Source organism: Delphinapterus leucas, chromosome 17, assembly GCF_059928025.1.
Source record: "Delphinapterus leucas isolate spDelLeu-1000000601 "Yukka" chromosome 17, BTC_Dleu_Yukka2, whole genome shotgun sequence".
NCBI classification, from domain to species: Eukaryota; Metazoa; Chordata; class Mammalia; order Artiodactyla; family Monodontidae; genus Delphinapterus; species Delphinapterus leucas.
The window spans coordinates 42358123-42377601 of record NC_143145.1 but is presented as its reverse complement, the minus strand read 5'-3'; the positions used below and the strand labels follow the sequence as shown (position 1 = coordinate 42377601).

Sequence of the window (19479 nt, the reverse complement as noted above, 5' to 3'; positions counted from 1 at the left end):
GTTTGGGGAGTTGTGAGCCAGAAACCCGTGGTCAAAAACCAAATATATATGAGGAATATATTTTGGTCATCTCAATGATTCTGATTCTGATAAAAGTTGCATTGGAGAACTCTTTTTCATGTGTGACCAAAAGGCCTTTGAATATCTTCCACCCCAAACTGAGTTTAGTCCTTAAATTTCAGGCCTTCCCTCTTGAATGGCCAGAGCCTTGGTAAGCCTGCTGCACCTATACACACCCGTGCTGCAAAAGGAAGATCCAAACTGTAAAAGCCCATAAGTGTTTGTTGAGTATTGTCACCTCACACTCACAAATCAGATAACTTGCTGCCACGAGGAGGAGCATTTAGGGTTCTGAAGTATAGGGAGGGGAATAAAAGCAGGGAGAGGTGAAGAATATTGATACAGTATAAGATTTAAGTTTCCTTTAATTATGAATACAGATACAGAATCACAGTCATTTTAGCAGTACCCGTGGTGCTTTCACCAACAGAAAGCATAGTTATTTTCTCATTGTACTGGTTTTTTACAGGTATCTTGAATATTGTTTATATACATCACTACTTCAAAATTATAGTAATTATTAGACCTGCATTTAATGTATTAATAAACAAGTACAAATATTGCTGTATTACAAATACAAATTTTATTATTTAATATCAGTATTTCAGTATAATTGGTTTCCTTTGTAAGCCTATGTATTTTATGCATTTAGAAATGTTTTCTTATAAGGGGTCCACAGACTGCCAAACCCATGACTAGGGGGTATATCTATGGAAACTTGAAGTGAGAATAAAGTTCACTCTAACAGTTAGCAATCCATAGTACCTAAATAGGATGAAGAAGTGTATTAATCCATGAATATTTTAAGTGATTCAGGGTTTGATTCTCATCTTGTTGCCTAGTAGTACTAGAATTTGGAGCATGGTTTACCTTTTTCCCCTCCTTCCTCAGTTTTATTTCTCTCTGAAAAAGAACTTTTTGTTATTCCCACCATTCTTCATTGTTGGATCGGTCATTTTAAGTTCAAGATCCCTTTTTTGAACATGTAATCTGCATTATTCTATCACTGGTCCTTAATTCTCTAATTTACTCACTAGACCTCTAAGACATGATCATCTATTCATGCAGGTAACTTGCATGGTCCCCTAGGAGGTGCCAGGCACTCTACCAGGTAGGGCAGTAGGGATTAGAGAGATATGAAATCTAGTCTTTTTGAATCTTTTCAAAGAGTTCCTATTCTAGATAAGTAAACCAAGAGCTAGAACAAAGTAAAATACTATGAGAAAGGTATACAGAGGGTGCTCTGGTCATCCAGAGGAGAGGTACTAACTCACTTGTGGAAGGTAGGTAGGGGAAATAAGCTTAAGGGAGATTTTCTAAACAGGGCCACAGTCTTGAGAGATAGAGATTGGCCAGGCTGTCAGTTTTCTCACGTGCGTGTGTGTGTATGTGTGTGTGTGTGCGTGTTGCGTGTGTGTATAATAATCTGGGAAAAAGAAGTATTCTTTGGGAACGAATACTATGGGATGAATGTGAGGGAAATAGCGAGATATGTCCGGAAAAATAAGCAGGGAACAGGTCAAGTGTTTTAAGCAGAAATTTGACACGATCACCTTTACTCTTTTAGGGAAAATCTCTCTGGCAGCGATGATTGAGAAAGATTTGAGGAAAACAAGATTAGAGGAAGATAAACCAGTTAACAAGGTATCATAGTAGAATCTAGAAGTGAGTAGCAATGGAGATGGAGTAAAGGGGCCAAAACTAAGATATTTGGGAATTGGAAACTAAATAAGGAGTTGCAGGGACTGTGGTGGAGGGATCCTAGGAAGAGTTGCAATTCAGAAGCCAAAGGAAGAGTTTTTAAAGGATATGATCAGAGAGAAAAGAAGGTGAGGAAAGAGAGATGAGTGTAGACTTCAAGAAGTCTGGCTATAAAGGGAATCAGAGGCTAAGGCAGCAACTAGAGAGGGGTGCAGTTTTACCAGGAGGGAGAAACTTGTGTGCATTATGGGATGGAAACACTGAGATTGTTCTGCAAACTCTGGCTGGAACTCTAATCGTTTAGGGAAGTAGTAGAAAAAACTGAAAAGGTATGTCGGGACCATATTTTAGACGGCCCTGAAAACCATTTGGGTGAGTTTCATTTATTTCTGTAGGTATTGGGAAACTAAAGATTTTTGAACAGAACATGTCTTCTCATAGTTATGTTTGAAAAGGATTCATCTGGCATTTGGTTGAATTGGAAGAGAATTTAAAAGTTGAGATGTTAATTAGCTGGCTATTGAAATAAAATGGTAAGGAGAGGTTGTATACGAAGAAATCAGTGGATTGGCACAATGGTCCAATGTCTAGAGCATGTGAGTAGTCTCTCCTGGAGTTATAAACCAGACTCTAGCATTGATTCTGGCTGACTGGAAAAATAGGTTTGGTATTTTCTGAAATGGGGAAGTTAATGGTTGGAGGAGTTACTGGTTAACCAGAGGAAACGAATGCAATTCCTCTGTCTTAGCAACATGTATTCTATATACATCCAGCTACTTCTCTCAAAGCCTGATTCAGTATGCATTGTTTTAAACCTTAAGTACATTCTCAAATTGGTCCTTTTGCTTTCATATCACCCTAGACCTTATATAAATTTTTTATACTTATTTTCTAATTGTTTCCCGTGTGTTCAGTTTTATTCCATCTTAATAAAGCCCTCCTTGAGGGCTGTAGCCATGTCTTGTTTTTCTTTTCTTCTCTCTAGTACTTTGGTCACCCTGAAGTGTATGATCAATAAATTTTTATTAGATGAATGTTACTTCGTTTTCCCCATTTCATAGCTTTGCTGTTTTATAAAACCAAAATAGTTCACATTTATACTCTGGCCTCATATTCTTCTAGTCTCTTTTGAGTTTGTCATCAAAGAATATATCTTAGAAGGATCTTATTGTTTCCTTAGTCTTAACTACAAAAGTTATCTTCTGAGATGTTATTTTTCCTTGATCATCTGTGTGAAGCAATGACATCCACAAAGTTTTCTAAACTCTTCCTCTTCTGTCTTCAGCATTTACCATCACCTAGGGTGATGGGTTTCTTCTGTTTCCTGTACAAGTTACAACTTAAAGTAAGGTACTGCCTTTTATTTGCACAAGTTCATTTTTCTGTACACCTGGATTTTTAATCTTTTTAAGGGCCCTAATTTTTCAATCCTGTTTTTAAAAAATTAATCTCAAAAGTAATAATGCAGATTGTGTAACAGACCCAAATAATATAGATATGTATGAAGTAAAAAATGAAAATCCTTCTGTCCCAGTCCTCAGAGGTCACAACTGTCAGCAATATCTTTTCAGATGTTATTTTTTGGCTATACTGCATATATGTACATTAGAAAAAAAATCACCAAAAAACAGGGTAACAGTATACATAAAATTTTGCAGTTTGCTTTTTTGTTTTTCATAAGGATTTATTATTTAATCAGTACCTGTTGAAGGATAGTTAGGTTTCTTTTTTTTTTTTGCAATTAAAACAACATACTGCAGTTAAAACCCCACATGTATATCTTTATACATTTATGCTAATATATCTGTAGGCTAGTTTACTAGAAATGGGATTGTCTTGTATTTAGAATTTTTATAGGTTCTGCCAAATTGCCTTCTGAAAAAGTATAACAGTTTATGTTCTCTCCAAGAGTACAATTTTACTACACCTCATCTATATTAATGTCTTATTTCATCCTCATTTTAGTAACCCACATGTCTCTTGATTATTTAAGAAGTGAGTAACAATATGTTGCTGAAAATTAGAGGCTAAGCTTTTTCATTGTCCTTCAACATTGTGGTATTTTCATGAGTATTAGGAAAGAACTCAGAAAAGAGAAATCACATAATAATGATGTTTATAGGATAGCTCATGTATGACTCTGTCTTTTCCAGCTTGAAATACCTCTGGACTCCTTATGTGTGCATGTTAGCAGCATTTGGTGTATGTTCTCCTGAACTTTGGATGACACTTTTCAAGTGGCTTCGATTACGAACTGTACACCCAGTATTGTTGGTGAGTCATTGTTATTTTGTGTTAAGTTCTTGTTTCTCTTTCAATTATATAAATGGGAACCACATGAATACAATTAAAATAGCATGAGTAGGGCTTCCCTGGTGGTGCAGTGGTTAAGAATCCTCCTGCCAATGCAGGGGGCACGGGTTTGAGCCCTGGTCCAGGAAGATTCCACATGCTGTGGAGCAACTAAGCCCGTGCACCACAACTATTAAGCCTGTACTCTAGAGCCCATGAGCCACAACTACTGAGCCCGCATGCCACAACTACTGAAGCACACAGCCACAACTACTGAGCCCGCCTGCTGCAACTACTGAAGGCTGAGCACCTAGAGCCCGTGCTCCGTGACTGGAGAAGCCACTGCAATGAGAAGCCCGCACACCGCAACGAAGAGTAGCCCCCACTCGCCCGCGTGAGAGAAAGAGAAAGCCTGCGTGCACCAATGAAGACCCAACACAGCCAAAAATAAATAAATAAAATAAATAAATTTATAAAAAATAATAGCATGAGTAAATCACATTATGATTTACAGGTAGAAAAAAAGAAAAAGATTCTATGGCAAACATTTTTTAATAATTTCTGATTATAAAAGTAGGGTGTTTTCAATGCAGACTACTTAAAAAATAGAAGGTAAAGATATACGTGAATCAATGTGAGAGGCTTTCAAAAATTAATTTTGATAATATTTTTCTCAGTTTGATTTAGAACTATGGAATGTTTTCAGTGAGAATGCAACATTTACACTGTGCCTGCTATGTGTAATGTGCTTGCAGTAAAAAGATAAATAAAACATAATTAGGGGAATTCCTTGGCAGTCCAGTGGTTGGGACTCCACACTTCCACTGCAGGGGGCACAGGTTCGATCCCTGGTTGGGGAACTAAGATCCTGCATGCCCTTCGGTGTGGCCAAAAAAAAAGAAAACAAAGAGATTAATTTCATCAGGTGGATTATAGTCTCCCAGTCATAAAAACAGATAAGAAGTGTTGATAGGGTGCTGTTGGAACAGAGAAGGGCTAATTAATTCAGTTTTTTTAGGGATTCCCTTTGATGTATTCAAAGGGAATAAAAACAGAGGTAAAGAAAAAGCACGATATATTTAGTTTTGTTGGCACATAAAATGTGAGGTAATAGTGGTCAAGAAATGAGACTGGAGAAGTCTAGGAGGGTAAGGTCATCGAGGTCTTTGAGTGTCCTGTTGTGCTTGGTGCTATCCCACAGGCAGTAGGAAGACATTGACATGTTTATGCAAGGGCAGGAGAGAGTCAGCCTTACATTTTCTCTCAGCTCACCCTTATAGTTCTGTGAAGGATGGGCTTAAGGGTGAGAGACTGGAATCAGGAAGGGGGCTGTCACCCAGGTACAGGCCATGGAGAATGGAAACGATAAAAACTTCAATTGTTTTGAGAGCTCACTATGTGTCAGGTACTGTTTGAAGCATTTCACATGCTATTCAAAGCTTACAAAGATCCTGTTAGTTAAGTTTTATTATCTGTATTTTATAGAGAAAGAAACTAAGGCATAAAGTGGTTAAATAACTCACCCAAGATCACATAACTTGTAAGTGTAAGAACCGTGATTCAGTCCCGGGTTCTTCTAGCTCCAAAGCCCATTTAATTAATACTGTACTACACTGAAGTGGAAAAAATAGTTAGAAGAGTAATAAGATTTGGTGCCTCAGTAAGTATGGGAGAAGGAAGAATAGAGAGAAATCATAGATGTTTCTTAGGTTTGGGGTTTGTGTGACTGGATTGTGGGGTCACCAACAGACATGGGACAATAGGAAGAGAACAGGTTTTGGTAGGGAGATGATAAATTATGTCTAATAATAGTCATGTTGTATTTTGCCAGTCTTTTTCCAGAGGAATTTATGCATTCTTATCTTAGCATAGTAGTATATTGATGTATATTGGCTATTTTTCCTGTGTTAATTCATTGTCTTTTTGTTGTTGTTAGCTATTTTCATAGCAGTTCAATGTTTTTTGTAAGCTCTTCATAAGTTAAATTCCTGGAAAAATTGTCAAATATTGACTTAACTATTTGAAATATTGCGATGTACATTACCCTTCTTATGTTCTGCCTTAAATTTATATTGCAAATATGTATTTCTCACTTTGTCTCCAGCTTGATATAAAATGTATTATTCTTCACCCATCTCACTCTGTGAACTAGGTTCCATGCCGACTCCAATTTCTCTGCCTGAAATTGTTATAACTGTAAGAATATTTGATTGGTCATAGAGTCAGTGTCTAGTACCTCTGTAGTACATTCTGAAATATGTTTATCCATAACCCTTTTTGCTTTAACATTTTAGGCTCTCATTCTGAGCATGGCTGTCCCTACCATAATAGGTCTCAGCTTATGGAAAGAGGTAAGAAAATTAGATTTTTCATAAGATGAAAACATATGTTATCTATAAGGTAGTGATAAATTTATATATGTGTGTAGGATACTTATATTGGAACAGTATTCTAACAAAATAAAGCGTGATATACTTAATAATACGTAATTTTCTACCAATAGGAGCATGATAGAAGAGGTAAAACATTTTTACTCTGATGCAATTTTCTGTAGTCTAATACTGGTATTAATTCAGTTTATAACTGACAAAGGAAATGGCTGAATAAATGGTATTTATTAGTAAATAGTAAAAAGTACTTTGGCAATCTCCAAATTTAAATATTTATAAAATAATGTAAGCTCTTTGGCTTATCGTAATGTAACATGAGATTAATTGCCAGTAAACCTGTGAATTCTTTGACTTGATCTGAAATTTGTTTGCTTACTTATTTATTCAGTGTGCATGTGCATGAAAGATACAACTGATGATTAATTGTTTGGCTGATAAAATTATGTATTGAGCGTAGGCAGTGAATTAACCATACAGTAGATTATTTGGGCTGAGAAGAACTAGCAAGAAACTGAAAGAGAGTAAAGCAATTCATGCCATTTTTTCTGTGAGAACAGTGTTGTAATATTGTTTGTCCTAAGCTGGCCTCTTAGTCTTTGGAAGTTTTAAACTTTCTAATTACTTACACACAGGTTTTGGGGATTTTGTTTTGTATTTTAGTTTTTTCCAAGATTAATGACAGAATTAATGGAACTACAAGAATTTTATGACCCAGATACGGTGGAACTTATGACCTGGATAAAGTAAGAACTGAACTGCCCAAGACTGTTGTTAAGCTATTAATTAATCATTGAATGCTATTTAATGGATTCAGGGGAAATAATAAATTAATCCTTTTCCAAGTTCTTCTCATAAATCTCAGGGATTTTACCCTGTATTTTTAGGGATATTTAGTTTTCATTTAGACATATAATTCTAATTTTCTAATTGAACTCATTTCCATCAAAATACAGTATTGATAAGTTTTAGATATGAAACTCTAGCTGTTAAACATCTAGAAATGTGGAATAAAAAGGAACCAATGTTCTTTTATTTAGATAGTCAAGAGATGCTGCTTTTAACCGGAGTTGGAGGTGAATGAGCGGTGGATTTCTAGTCTTGATAACCAAGGTTAACAAGATTTAAAATTTTAACACTCATGCAGATTTTAATACGACAGGAGATGTGCTCTTGGGCCTATAGAAGCTGGGAATTTTAATTGAAACACCTCGTTCCCTCCCCTAACATACATATGTAACTAAGGGACCCTCAAAGGGCTACACTATCAGTGAAAGGATGGACTATCACAAAATAGCCATCAAGGGGTAGAGAAAGATGATAAGAAAGCACATCTTCCTCGGTTTCAGCTCTTGGTCAGAAATAAAGTGTCTCCCCTGAATTTGTAGCAATGCATCTGAATTCACATGTTTGTAGTTTGAAATTATACTTGTCTAATCCAGGAAACCCTATATCAAGAGATTAGCATAAAAAGTGGTTCTGGAATGGTCTGGAGTGCCTGATATAATCCTCAACCCAGGCTACCCAGGATTTCACAAATAAAGCTTCATGAAGATAAGCTCTGAAGTTACAAAACACATGAAGAAACAGTTCAACACAGCAACTATCAGTTGTTGGTTGTGATAAGCAATAGAAGTAGACTTCTAGCAATTTCTGATAATAAAATTGGCTTGCGTCAGTTCTTGCCGCACAGTAGACTACCACAAAACTTAGTGGCGCACAAACAATAAACATTTGTTATTTTGCACCATTTCAGTGGTCAGCTGAGTAGAAGCAATTGGTAGGATTCTTCTGGTCTGGGCCAGCTCATCTGGGACTGGATAGTCTGGCATGGCCTTTCTCACATGTCTAGACTGGGTAGGTGTCAGCTGAGGTAATGGAGTTGACTTAGCCACATGCTTCTCATTATCCAGCCCAGGTGAGACTGGGCTCATTCATAAGGTGGTGGTTGTAGAGTTCCCAAGAGCAGCAAGAGAGGACAGGTCGCAAGGTCAAGCATGTTTTAAGTCTCTGCTCAAATTATGTTTGCTGTTGTCCTATTGGCCAAAAGAAGTCACATAACGAAGACCAGCATTTCCTCCAAGAGCATACCTATAGAAAAGAATCATTGTAACCATTTTTCCAACCAGTCTACCCTATGGATAGAGACTATGAAATAGTATGAAAATTTTTAAACACATAGAAGAAGAAACTAAAACTTGAAAAAGGAATGAAACACTCTCAGAAAAGGCCAGGATAATAGGGGGAAAAAGGCAAAAAATGTTTCTAGAAATGAGGAATAGGTTTATAGAATAGGTATATAGAAATGAGAATAATAGGTCTTATTATAACGTCTCGTTATTGTAATGACACCTCTTGTATGTATAAAAATTATGATTTTTTTTAGATCATCCTTAACTACTGCCTATTAATACTTTTTTGTGAATTGTATTCACCTTTGTGGAACACTGACTATATAGCCTTGTGTTGTCATTAACAAAAGAGAAAGTCACATCTATGTGTGTGATTTACCTCAGTATTTTCAAAAACAGCAAAGGCCTGAACATTGGACCTTTTACATCAAATGATTGGACATTTATGTCACCGTGTTGTGATTCTTCTGTTTCATTTTAGTTTCCCCATTACTGAGGGCTCCTTGAGGACAGTGGCTGTGTGCTGTCTCTCTATTTTCAGAGCTTGACAATATCACTAGCACATAGTAGGTAGATGCTGAATGTTGAATACAGGGAGGTAATAAATAAGTCAGGACATAAGAGCAGCCCTTTGGGACCTGTCTTGTGAGTGGCATCTATCTGGGACTTTGGATTATGATTTAGAGTAGAGAAGTCCTTCCTGTGTTATCTGGAGATAGACATATGGGTAAAGGTAGGGAAGGAGCAGGAGGATAGATGGATCTGGAAGGAGTTGGGTTCTGGTGGTTAATATTTGCCAAAGACGAATTTGAGAATTCACAGTATCAGCATTGAATTGTCACTCCCATCACCCTGCATTATTTTTTAATAGCATTATTACCACCTGACCTATATGCTTATCCTCTCCCCCTGCTCCCTCTTGAAAGCAGGGACCTTGTCCTCCCACCTCTCTTTTTAAAATATTTATTTATCTTTAGCAGTCTGAACAGTTTCTGACACATAATAGGTGCTCAGTTTTTTTTTTTTAATAAATCCCAAAATGAAATGAAAACTGACACTGAAACTTAAGTGTGCAATACATTTTAAGTTGCTTGGTATTTCAGAATTGATATAAATCAGTGATCTAAATAGTATACTTACCTTTTCAGTGTGTGAATCTTTATGGTTCTTTGCAGAAGGCAAGCTCCAGTCGCAGCTGTTTTTGCAGGAAGTCCACAGTTAATGGGTGTGATTAGATTATGCACTGGATGGATGGTGACAAGCTTGCCTCTTTACAATGATGATGATCTTCTCAAGAGAAATGAAAATGTAAGGCATTTTAGATTCTACATTTGGATCATTTTTATTTGACTCCTTAGTATAGTTCTGTAATGATGCATATGTTCCTGGTTAGCTAGGAAAATCCAGACAATTTTAGAAGAGTTAATTAGCTTTAGTTTTAAAAAAAAAGCTGTATAATACATTTAATAAAGAGAGGCCAACATTAGAATATGAAGTTCTTTGTTTTATGGAAAGTATGGATATGTTTCTAGGAGAAACATTTCATTTCCCATAAGGTTTCAAGGGACTGATGTGTAATATTTTATAAAGGGAAGCATTCTTTTGAGAATATCATTGTTCTCAATCAAATTACTGAAGGAAGGCTCTCAGTTAATGTCTTTATACACTTTGTATTTCCAAGCCAAAATTCTATTATTGCTTATAAAACACTGATTGATTTTTCATTATGGGCTATTATTAATAACTTAGTATAACATTAGTATGGTATCTAATTGCTTCTTCTTCAGAGAATATATTATTTTGCATGTTTGGTATGGATTTAAATAGTAACTTCATATCTGAAGGTAATGACCAACTGAACCTGAGTTCTAAATATTCTGTTTTTCAGTTGGAGAGAATTTCATATAGTTTTTAAGTATACTCTAAGCTAAAGAGGAAGTATAGCAATATAGAAGTTAGACTCTAATACAAAGGTTAGACTCTAAGCTTTGTGACCTTGAGCAAGTTTCTGAATCTGGAAGTAATAATAATTCTTACCTCCTAGTTGTGAGAATTAAATAAGATAATGCACTATGACTGAAACAGTAAAATTTAAGTGTTAGCTAGTATTAATATGTACTATTAAATTATAATTGTATGTGCGCACACACATTCACATATAACCACAGAAAGTAGAGAGGAGTTCAAAAGCAGGAGCAGTCAGTTTTGCCTACAAAACTCCAAGTCCTCATAAAGAGCATTTGCTTGATCTGGGCTTTGAAGGATGACTAGAAACTTGTTTGGAAAAAGAATACAGTGATTCCAGGTTAAAAAAGTCACATGAGCCTTGAAATTTGTTCGGCCATGAAACTGGAAAATAAATAAGGCCAAATTCTGGAGGACCTGGAAGGTCATGCTTAAGAATTTAGACTTACCCTAGAGGCATTTGGGAGTCATCAGAGACCTTTCATAAGCCCAGGAGTGGAACCTTAGATCTGTTTTAGAGTTAATTAAGGTCAGGGAACAGTTGAAGCAGGGGAGAGGTCAGAGACCGGGGAGATCTACCTTGAAATGATTTACCTGAGAGACAACAGCTGCCTCTGATTAGTATTTGCTGCAGTTGGAAAGGTAGTGTTGCTTAGAAGATATACTACTGCATATTCCTAAACTTTACCTTTTGTGGATTTAAACCAACAGACACTGACATGGCTTTGTTTTCTTTGTTGTCTTTTGATTGGTCTTTGTCCTAATATAGAATTTCAGAATCACTTATAATTAGGTCAGAGTTCTAATTAGGTTCTAATTAAATTTAAACATTTTAGAGTTTTTAGTTTTATGTGACTTGGCTGTGAGAATAGGAACCATTTTTTTTTTCAAATCTTGGTCTTTCTATATAGTGTCTAGTACCTAGCAAGTACTGAATAAATTTATTGTTAAAATAAAATTCAAATTGAACTCCATAAGTGAGACCATACCATTTGAATTAGACACTGTCTATAATTCATAACATGGGACTAATCTTTATAATCAGTGATTATAGGCCAGTGATTCTCAAACCTGGGAAGATGGTACTCCCAGGGGACATTTGACAATGTCTGGAGACATTTTTGGTTGTCACAGCTAGGGGAGGGGTTCTACAGACACCTAGTGGGTAGAGACCAGGGATACTCGTAAACATCCTCCAATGTACAGAACAGCCTTCCATTCTGTCCTGACAAAGAATTATCTGGCCCAAAATATCAATAGCGTTGAGGTTGAGAAACCTCACTCTAGTCTAACAGTAATGTTATTGCCATTGCATAGAGGTGTTTTTTATAGGCCCCAGTAGTATGTTACAGTTTCCCCAAACTTAAAAATAAGTAAAAAAATATATATAAAAAACTATAGATAAGTATAAGCTGGATAAGATAGAACCATTCACATGAACTTATTTAACAAAGTGAAATGAGTGAGAAACTTCCTCTTGATTTATTAACATTCTGTGTTCCACAGAATGAATATCTCTAGCACCTCAATGGACATTGGACCTAAAGTTGCTAGATAGACAGCAGGCGTAACATGTCGTAAGCACCTGCTGAATATTCTGCAGGTAGACTGGAATCTTGTCCAATCTAGGTTGCAAATCTCAGTATTTTCACAACAAACAGTATATGATACCTTTGGCCTAACTTTTGTGATTATCCAAGGTTAACGTTTCAGAAAACCTGAAAAACGTATTATAAGATCCAAAGCTTATTATCTAATAAGGTCAGCAAAATTGTAATGGAAAACACCACGTAATCAAGACATGAGTTTTAAGCATGCATCCCTGTTCTTCCAGTATTTGTGACAAGGGTCAAATTATTTTTAACCTCACTGACTTTATCTCATGTATAAAATGAGTATAAAATACTATGATACATGGTAATAAAAAAAAAGTAATGGAACAATTACAACTCAATAATAAAAAGACAACCCAATTTGAAAAATGGACAAAGGCCATTTGCAACAACATGGATGAACCTTGAGGGCATTACGCTAAGTGAAGTAAGTCAGATAGAAAAAGACAAATATTCTGTGATATCCCTTATATATGGAATCTAAAAAGGCTGAACTCATAGAAACAGAAGAGTTGTGGTTGCCAGGGGTTGGGAGGGTTGGAGAAATGAAATGTTGGTCAAAGAGTACAAACTTCTAGTTATAAGATGAATAAACTCTAGGGATCTAATGTACAGCATGGTGATTATAGTTAATAACACCGTATTGTATATTCGAAAGTTGCTGAGAGTAGATCTTAGATGTTTTCCCCAAAAAAAGAAATGGCGATTATGTAACATGATGCAGGTGTTAGCTAAAGCTATGGCGCTGATCATTTTGCAACATAGGAGCATATCAAATAAACATGTTGTACACCTTAAACTTACACAATGTTATATGTCAATTATATCTCAATAAAACTGGGGGAAAATGGGCAAAGGACTTGAATGGACATTTCTCAAAAGAAGATACACAAGTGGCCAATAGCAGATGAATATAAGCTTCCTGAGGGAAGGAATCAAGTCTTAGTGAATATCTTTATTTTCCACAGATAGTACTAAGAACGTAGTAGAGGCTTAATGTATAATTTTGATAAACAGAAGTTTTAAATGTCTTTTAAAGTTGTTGTTTTAATTATATTCTTTCAGATCTATCAAATCTATTCAAAGCGATCTGCTGAGGATATTTATAAAATACTGACATCCTACAAGGCTAATTACCTAATTGTAGAAGATGCTATCTGCAATGAGGTGGGAACCGTGAGGGGCTGTAGGGTTAAAGATTTATTAGACATTGCAAATGGCCACGTAAGTAACCATTTGGAAAATTAAATATTTTTGAGAAAAATGACTTTATTTAAACTTATAAAAGTACTTTCAAACTTTATTTTTGGAACTTAACTAAGAATATAATTAAAAGTTATATAACAGTGGGGGGAGCTTATTAAAAGTAGTTTGAACTATTTTTTCAATGTACAAAAGTTGGGCAATTTTGCAAAAAAAAGTTTACCAATATCTCGATTCCTTATTTGTTGCCTGTACTTGTGCATGTTCAACATTTATAAACAAAAGATAGTTTGTTTTGAATGATGATTTTATTTTAACATATTATAAAGAGCAGCCGTTTGTTTTGTTATATTCTTATGTTGAGAAATTTCTTGTAATTTGATACATATCTAGAAAAATTGCTTACTAAATTGACACAGTCCTGTATATTGGGTCCCTATTAGCCACAAAAATTAGTGTATTCAGAGCTACTTTAGTTGTTAGGATTTAACCGTATCTTAAGTTTTCATTGATTTTAGCTATTTTACCAAGCTTTCTTACTTCTCAGCCTACAGTGTATACTGTATACCTGGCAACTAAGACTGACAGGGGAGTTTGCACATCTGGTAATTTGTGTTTGTATATCTGATAATTAGGCACTGGAAAGGGTGCCTTTACTCCTGGGAAAGTTGGGGGTGAAGGATCTTAGGCATAGTTCAGTAGGTCATTCTTGTTTGGAGTGCATATTCTATTCAGGTTGCAGCCAAGACTTTTTCTGTCCCTTCCTAATTAATTAGCTCTTTGTCGTAATCATCCCAGACCAGTTTGGAGGTGAGAAGTTAGTTTGTTGGGTATTTTTGGGGGGGCCACGCTCTGCAGCATGTGGGATCTTGGTTCCCCAACTAGGGATTGAACCCACGCCCCCTGCAGTGGAAGCGCACGCAAGAGTCTTAACCGCTGGACCTCCAGGGAAGTCCCGAGAAATTAGTTTTTATGATTTCCACCTTTCCCTCTCTTCATGACCCCTTAATCTTATAATATAAACTTATTCTGTTTTCTGCTGTATGTATTTTGAATTTTCTCTGTTGGCACTTGATATCTGTGGTCTTTGGCTTAATTGGTGACAAAATGGAATTTTATTAAACATCAGGTATTCAGTAATTACTCCTGTATTGCTATCTGCTGTCTAGAGCCTTATCCTCTGCTCTTGGCTACCCTCTTGCTCCATTTTGAAGATCAGGTTACTTCTTCTTTCGTGTAATGCCAGACATGGACTTAAAGCGAATCCATCCTTTTATTCTTAAAGTTGACTCTCTGACATCTTTCCTAGGCATTAGAATAATATTTAGTATTTTATTATAGAAAACTCTTCAAGCCAGCTAAGCTCTCTTAGTGAACCTCATTAAGGTGAAAATGTAAAGGATTGTACTGGATAAGTCACAGAAACTTGCTTACTAATGTGAATCAGTCCTGCACAAGGAGAAGAGTATGAATATACATTAAGAGTATATGTCCAAAAAAAAAAAAAAAAAAAGAGTATATGTCCATTTCTCAGCCTTGGCAGGCTCCATGATAAGGTTCTTCAGAGGAATGATAGTAGACTATGGAGACATAGCCTTCTAAATTTCAGGATTAAATCTTTTAAAAGTTGGAAAACACTTTATACTGATTTCTCAATCTCAATGGGAAGCTCAAGAATTTAGTGGACATGGTAACTCTTATGAAGAGGCTTTTATTTGCTGAACAATATGAGATGTTTGCTAACCAATGTGAGATAGTCCATGTTTAGCAATAATATATTTCTTCATATAAATATCATCACTTGTACATTGATTGCATTTCTCCTGTAAGCTTAATAAGCTTTTTAATATTTTGTTTCATATCGTTTGATAGGTGGTTTGTGAAGAAGGTGACAAGATAACCTACTCAAAACATGGAAGATTTTGTCATGAGGTCAAAATTAACTATTCTCCTTATGTGAATTATTTCACTAGAGTATACTGGAACAGATCCTACTTTGTGTATAAAATCAACACTGTGATATCCTTTCAGTCTTGAAAAATAGCAGAGCCTTCATTTCAAAGACTTATACCACCTGAAGTAAAATGCAATTTTCTTCTACCTACGTGGTGTCTTTTGGAAATCAGAGTATGGACATTTGAAATGTTGCTGCTGCTTTTCCCCTCCTGCTGTTAACTGGATCTAGAATTCTGTGGGGGAAAGAAGATCAAACATTACTGTCCTTTGGTAAAATGTCAAACCTGCCACTCTGCATCATTCCAGCCAGGTGTCTTCCTTACTGCTACATGGTCTTTAAAGGTTTTACCTTCTAAACTATTGTAAAATTTTCCTCATAAATCTTCATTCCATCATAACATTAGTCTTGAATTTGAATATGTTCAAGGTCAGAGTATATATCTCAAATATAACATTTAATAAATAATTAATGTGGTATAATTATAGAATAGAAGGAAAGAATTATTCTTTCCCTCAAGAAAGTTTCTGAAGGTATTTCATGGTGTATAATAGAACTGAAATATTACAATAAAAAACTAATTTAAATGTTCACTGAAAATTTGTGGCATTTAAATTAAAATGGAAATTATATAAAGGAAAGTGATTTTTAAGGATATACATAAAGATATATCCAGATTTTCCACGATACTGCTCTCCTCATTTGCTGCTTATGTAAATGAGCACTTTCTTAGTCATATACGGTGTATGATATTGCATTTCATCACTTTATGACTATTAAGTGGTTAGTTTTTTCACTTACGCCCATAAATTTGATACCAATTTAATCATGATAAAACAGTAACTCTTGTTACCTATGTTTTTTTTTTTTTGGTTTGTTTGTTTGTTTGTTTTGCGGTACGCGGGCCTCTCACTGTTGTGGCCTCTCCCGTTGTGGAGCACAGGCTCCGGACGTGCAGGCTCAGCGGCCATGGCTCACGGGCCCAGCCGCTCCGCGGCATGTGGGATCTTCCCAGACCGGGGCACGAACCCGTGTCCCCTGCATCGGCAGGTGGGCTCTCAACCACTGCGCCACCAGGGAAGCCCACCTATATATTTTTTAAAACAGACATTTAAAAGAATGTTCAAAATTTAAAAATAAGAAAAAAATAAAAGTATGTTGGTTAGGTTTTTAAAAAATATGGATATGGAGTATATAATCTATTCACATGTTTTCTATTGAAGTATTAAGTAAAAAATTAAATCTTTATCAGAATGAGAATATGAGCAACTAAAGTGAGCAACAATTTCTGGAGATATGTGCAGGTGCTGTTTAACATACCTCTGCATAGAGGTGTATTTATGATAAAACACAAGTGCTGTTATTTATGAAACGATGATACAATCTTGAACATTAAGAACAAAATGACAATTATAATAAAATTCAGAGCACAGTTCCACAATCTGTTATGTTCCTTTAAGTTAAATGTTTTCATATTTTTAATTATTAATTAAAAGAAATTCTAAATGATTAATTTGGCCTTATAAAGAGATTCAGGATGGATGTATCATTTTAATAAGATGGGATACATATTCAGTTTTACCTTATACACCTGTTAAGTGAACAGATTTTAAATTTTTTCACTTGTTAGAGTGCTGTAAAAATTGCAATTTCATTACTCTGAATTACTACGTTAGAAAGGAACATCTTTCCATTTTCTTTATTTTCTGTAATATATATTTTAAAAGTACAAAAGCACATGCATTCTTAGATTAGCTCTAAGATGTTTTGTTCTTTTGGAGCTTAAGAATTGTTTGATGGCAGTGTCATACGTCTGGTGCGTTAGTTTTACTGGTTCTCATTTCACGTTTTTATATAACTTTTAACAATTATATTAAGATAGCTACAGGCAGGTTATTTCAGGTTCTCTGTACATCTTAATAGTGAGTCACTAGTATTTAGCTTCAAGCCTTACGAAAATATTACCATAGTTACCTAAGTAAACAGTGAATAGTCACATGGTAGTACTTAAAATTAGAGGGAGCATGTAAAACAATGTAATTTAAAAGTCAGCTTGCATATATTTTTTTTTTTTTTTTTTTTTTTTGCGGTACGCGGGCCTCTCACTGTTGTGGTCTCTCCTGTTGCGGAGCACAGGCTCCACATGCGCAGGCTCAGCGGCCATGGCTCACGGGCCCAGCCGCTCTGCGGCATGTGGGATCTTCCCGGACCGGGGCACAAACCCGTGTCCCCTGCATCGGCAGGTGGACTCGCAACCACTGCGCCACCAGGGAAGCCCAGCTCACATATTTTGAAAGGGAAATAGAACAACCTACTTTCTATGTAGCATGAGATATTTAATTGAATTTTTATTGATTTACTTCATGATCAAATATGCTGAATTAGTTTTGATTGTTGTATGTTTTTTGTTTTTGACGTATTAGTAAGTTGCTTTTGCTTCTGTCAACTTATTTCTTAAATAGATTTGGATCCGTTTTTAATTGAATTTTTTAAATAATGAAGTTTTCACTCAGCATCAGTTGAAAAGAAAAATGTGAACCTTATTATAGAAATAATAATACTGGGTATGAAAGATAAGCTTTTTTGCTTCTATTTTAGCTGTAGTTAAAACAATAGTGCTAGAAAACTTTCAGGAGCATTTAATTAATTTCCTTATTTGTAGAGTAACAAATGATTAAGAATTCTGCAAGTAATTCCATTTGGGTAACTTACCGTTCTTAGGTATGACAATAAAGATCTACTGTGAAAGGGGCAAAGTTTATGGGTTTGGGGTAGAAGGAATTTCTCAAAGAAATACAAAACATAAATACTTTGCCCTTGATGTTGCAAAACTATTGAAATAAGTGCCTTAATGAGGAGGTTAAAATAAGAAGGTTAAAAGTAAATAAAAGTTTACTTTTTATTTTCAAAAAAAAATTATCCATTTCTTACTTTTTCATAAGAAAAGTTTGGTAACTTTTTCCTCATCATTAAGCACAGAGAAAGAATCCTCACTATGCTATTTTCACTATTAACTTTAATTCATTGGTAAGCAAATCTTTGTTAAGGGTAGTGATGGGATTTCTAGCCTGCTAAATTAATTTATTTAGCTTCTCAAATGCCAAACGATAGAATAAGTAAAACTTGATAAGGTGTATGATATTGACTCTGCTGGTTTACATTTTCTCTAACTTTGGCATCTGTGTCTCGGTGCTTTTTGTTAGACTGGTAGGGTTTTACAGCCTATGGAGTATGCATTGCACTTCTAAATTTTTTTCTTCATTACTTTCTGAGTATATACACAGCATGTTTTTTCAGGACATTAACCCAAATTGCTAAAAGCCTAATGTTATGACACTTCCGTACAGTCTAGATTGATTCAAGGAAAAGTAGAAATGGAGGTCAAAGTGGGGCTTTGACAAGTTGGGGCTGAAAAATACGCTTTAAAAAAATAGGCTGTTAATTTCTTGAACAGTGAATAGCCATCTTGTTAAACTTTGTTGTTTTGGAGAAATCAGTTGGGTTTTGGCCCTTTCTATTTTTGAACTGTTAAAACATTTTGTTGCCTTTTGTGGGTAAAAGTAGTGTCTCTCTTTATAAAATTGTTGGGGTTTCTAAAAGTTGTATGTAAATCAATTTCTTGGTAAATTTATTTTAAATGCATGAATATTTAAAGGGCATATAATATGAACTATTCTGTGTATTCAAGAACCTATTGTAAAGCAAATAACTACTTCCTGATTTACATCACAATATATTATCTCATTTGTCCAGTTTTTAAAATATACATTCTCTATTGTTGCTATTTGCTAATAGTTTTAGATCCCAATATGTATTAAAATTACACCTCTGAAAAGTTGCAAGTAATTCTTATTGAAATAATAGCTCGTTATTTAGTTTTGGAATGTGTAAAATTAATACTTTAAATAAAGTTAGTTGTGAAAATTGCAAAGGAATGTATTTGATTCAGCCATTTTCCATCCATTAAGGTTTCTAAGCATTATATTTGTTTTCCGTAATTTAAAAAAAGGGGGAGCATTTTAGAACCATATTTGCTGAATTTAACATAAAAGCATCTCTGAATCATTTCTGTTTAGAAGTCTCTTAGAATTTGCAACATTCTAATTTTGGTATGTATAATCTTATGTGCAGTTTTTTTGGCTGCACTGGGTCTTTGTGGCTGTGCGCGGGCT

General features: G+C 35.2%; 1 protein-coding gene across 2 annotated transcripts in view; it reads left to right on the top strand.

Moving 5' to 3' along the window:
* The window catches only part of DPY19L4 (dpy-19 like 4), a 62211-nt gene extending 42973 nt beyond the window's left edge, over window positions 1-19238 (top strand). For both annotated transcript variants that reach the window (XM_022584779.2, XM_089898906.1), the window contains 6 exons: window positions 3915-4035; window positions 6348-6404; window positions 7104-7186; window positions 9748-9880; window positions 13216-13374; window positions 15226-19238. In XM_022584779.2, coding sequence (XP_022440487.1) covers window positions 3915-4035; window positions 6348-6404; window positions 7104-7186; window positions 9748-9880; window positions 13216-13374; window positions 15226-15390 — 718 coding nt within the window. In that variant the 3' untranslated portion in view covers window positions 15391-19238. The remainder of the gene's footprint in view (window positions 1-3914; window positions 4036-6347; window positions 6405-7103; window positions 7187-9747; window positions 9881-13215; window positions 13375-15225) is intronic.
* The last annotated feature ends 241 nt before the right edge of the window (window positions 19239-19479 follow it).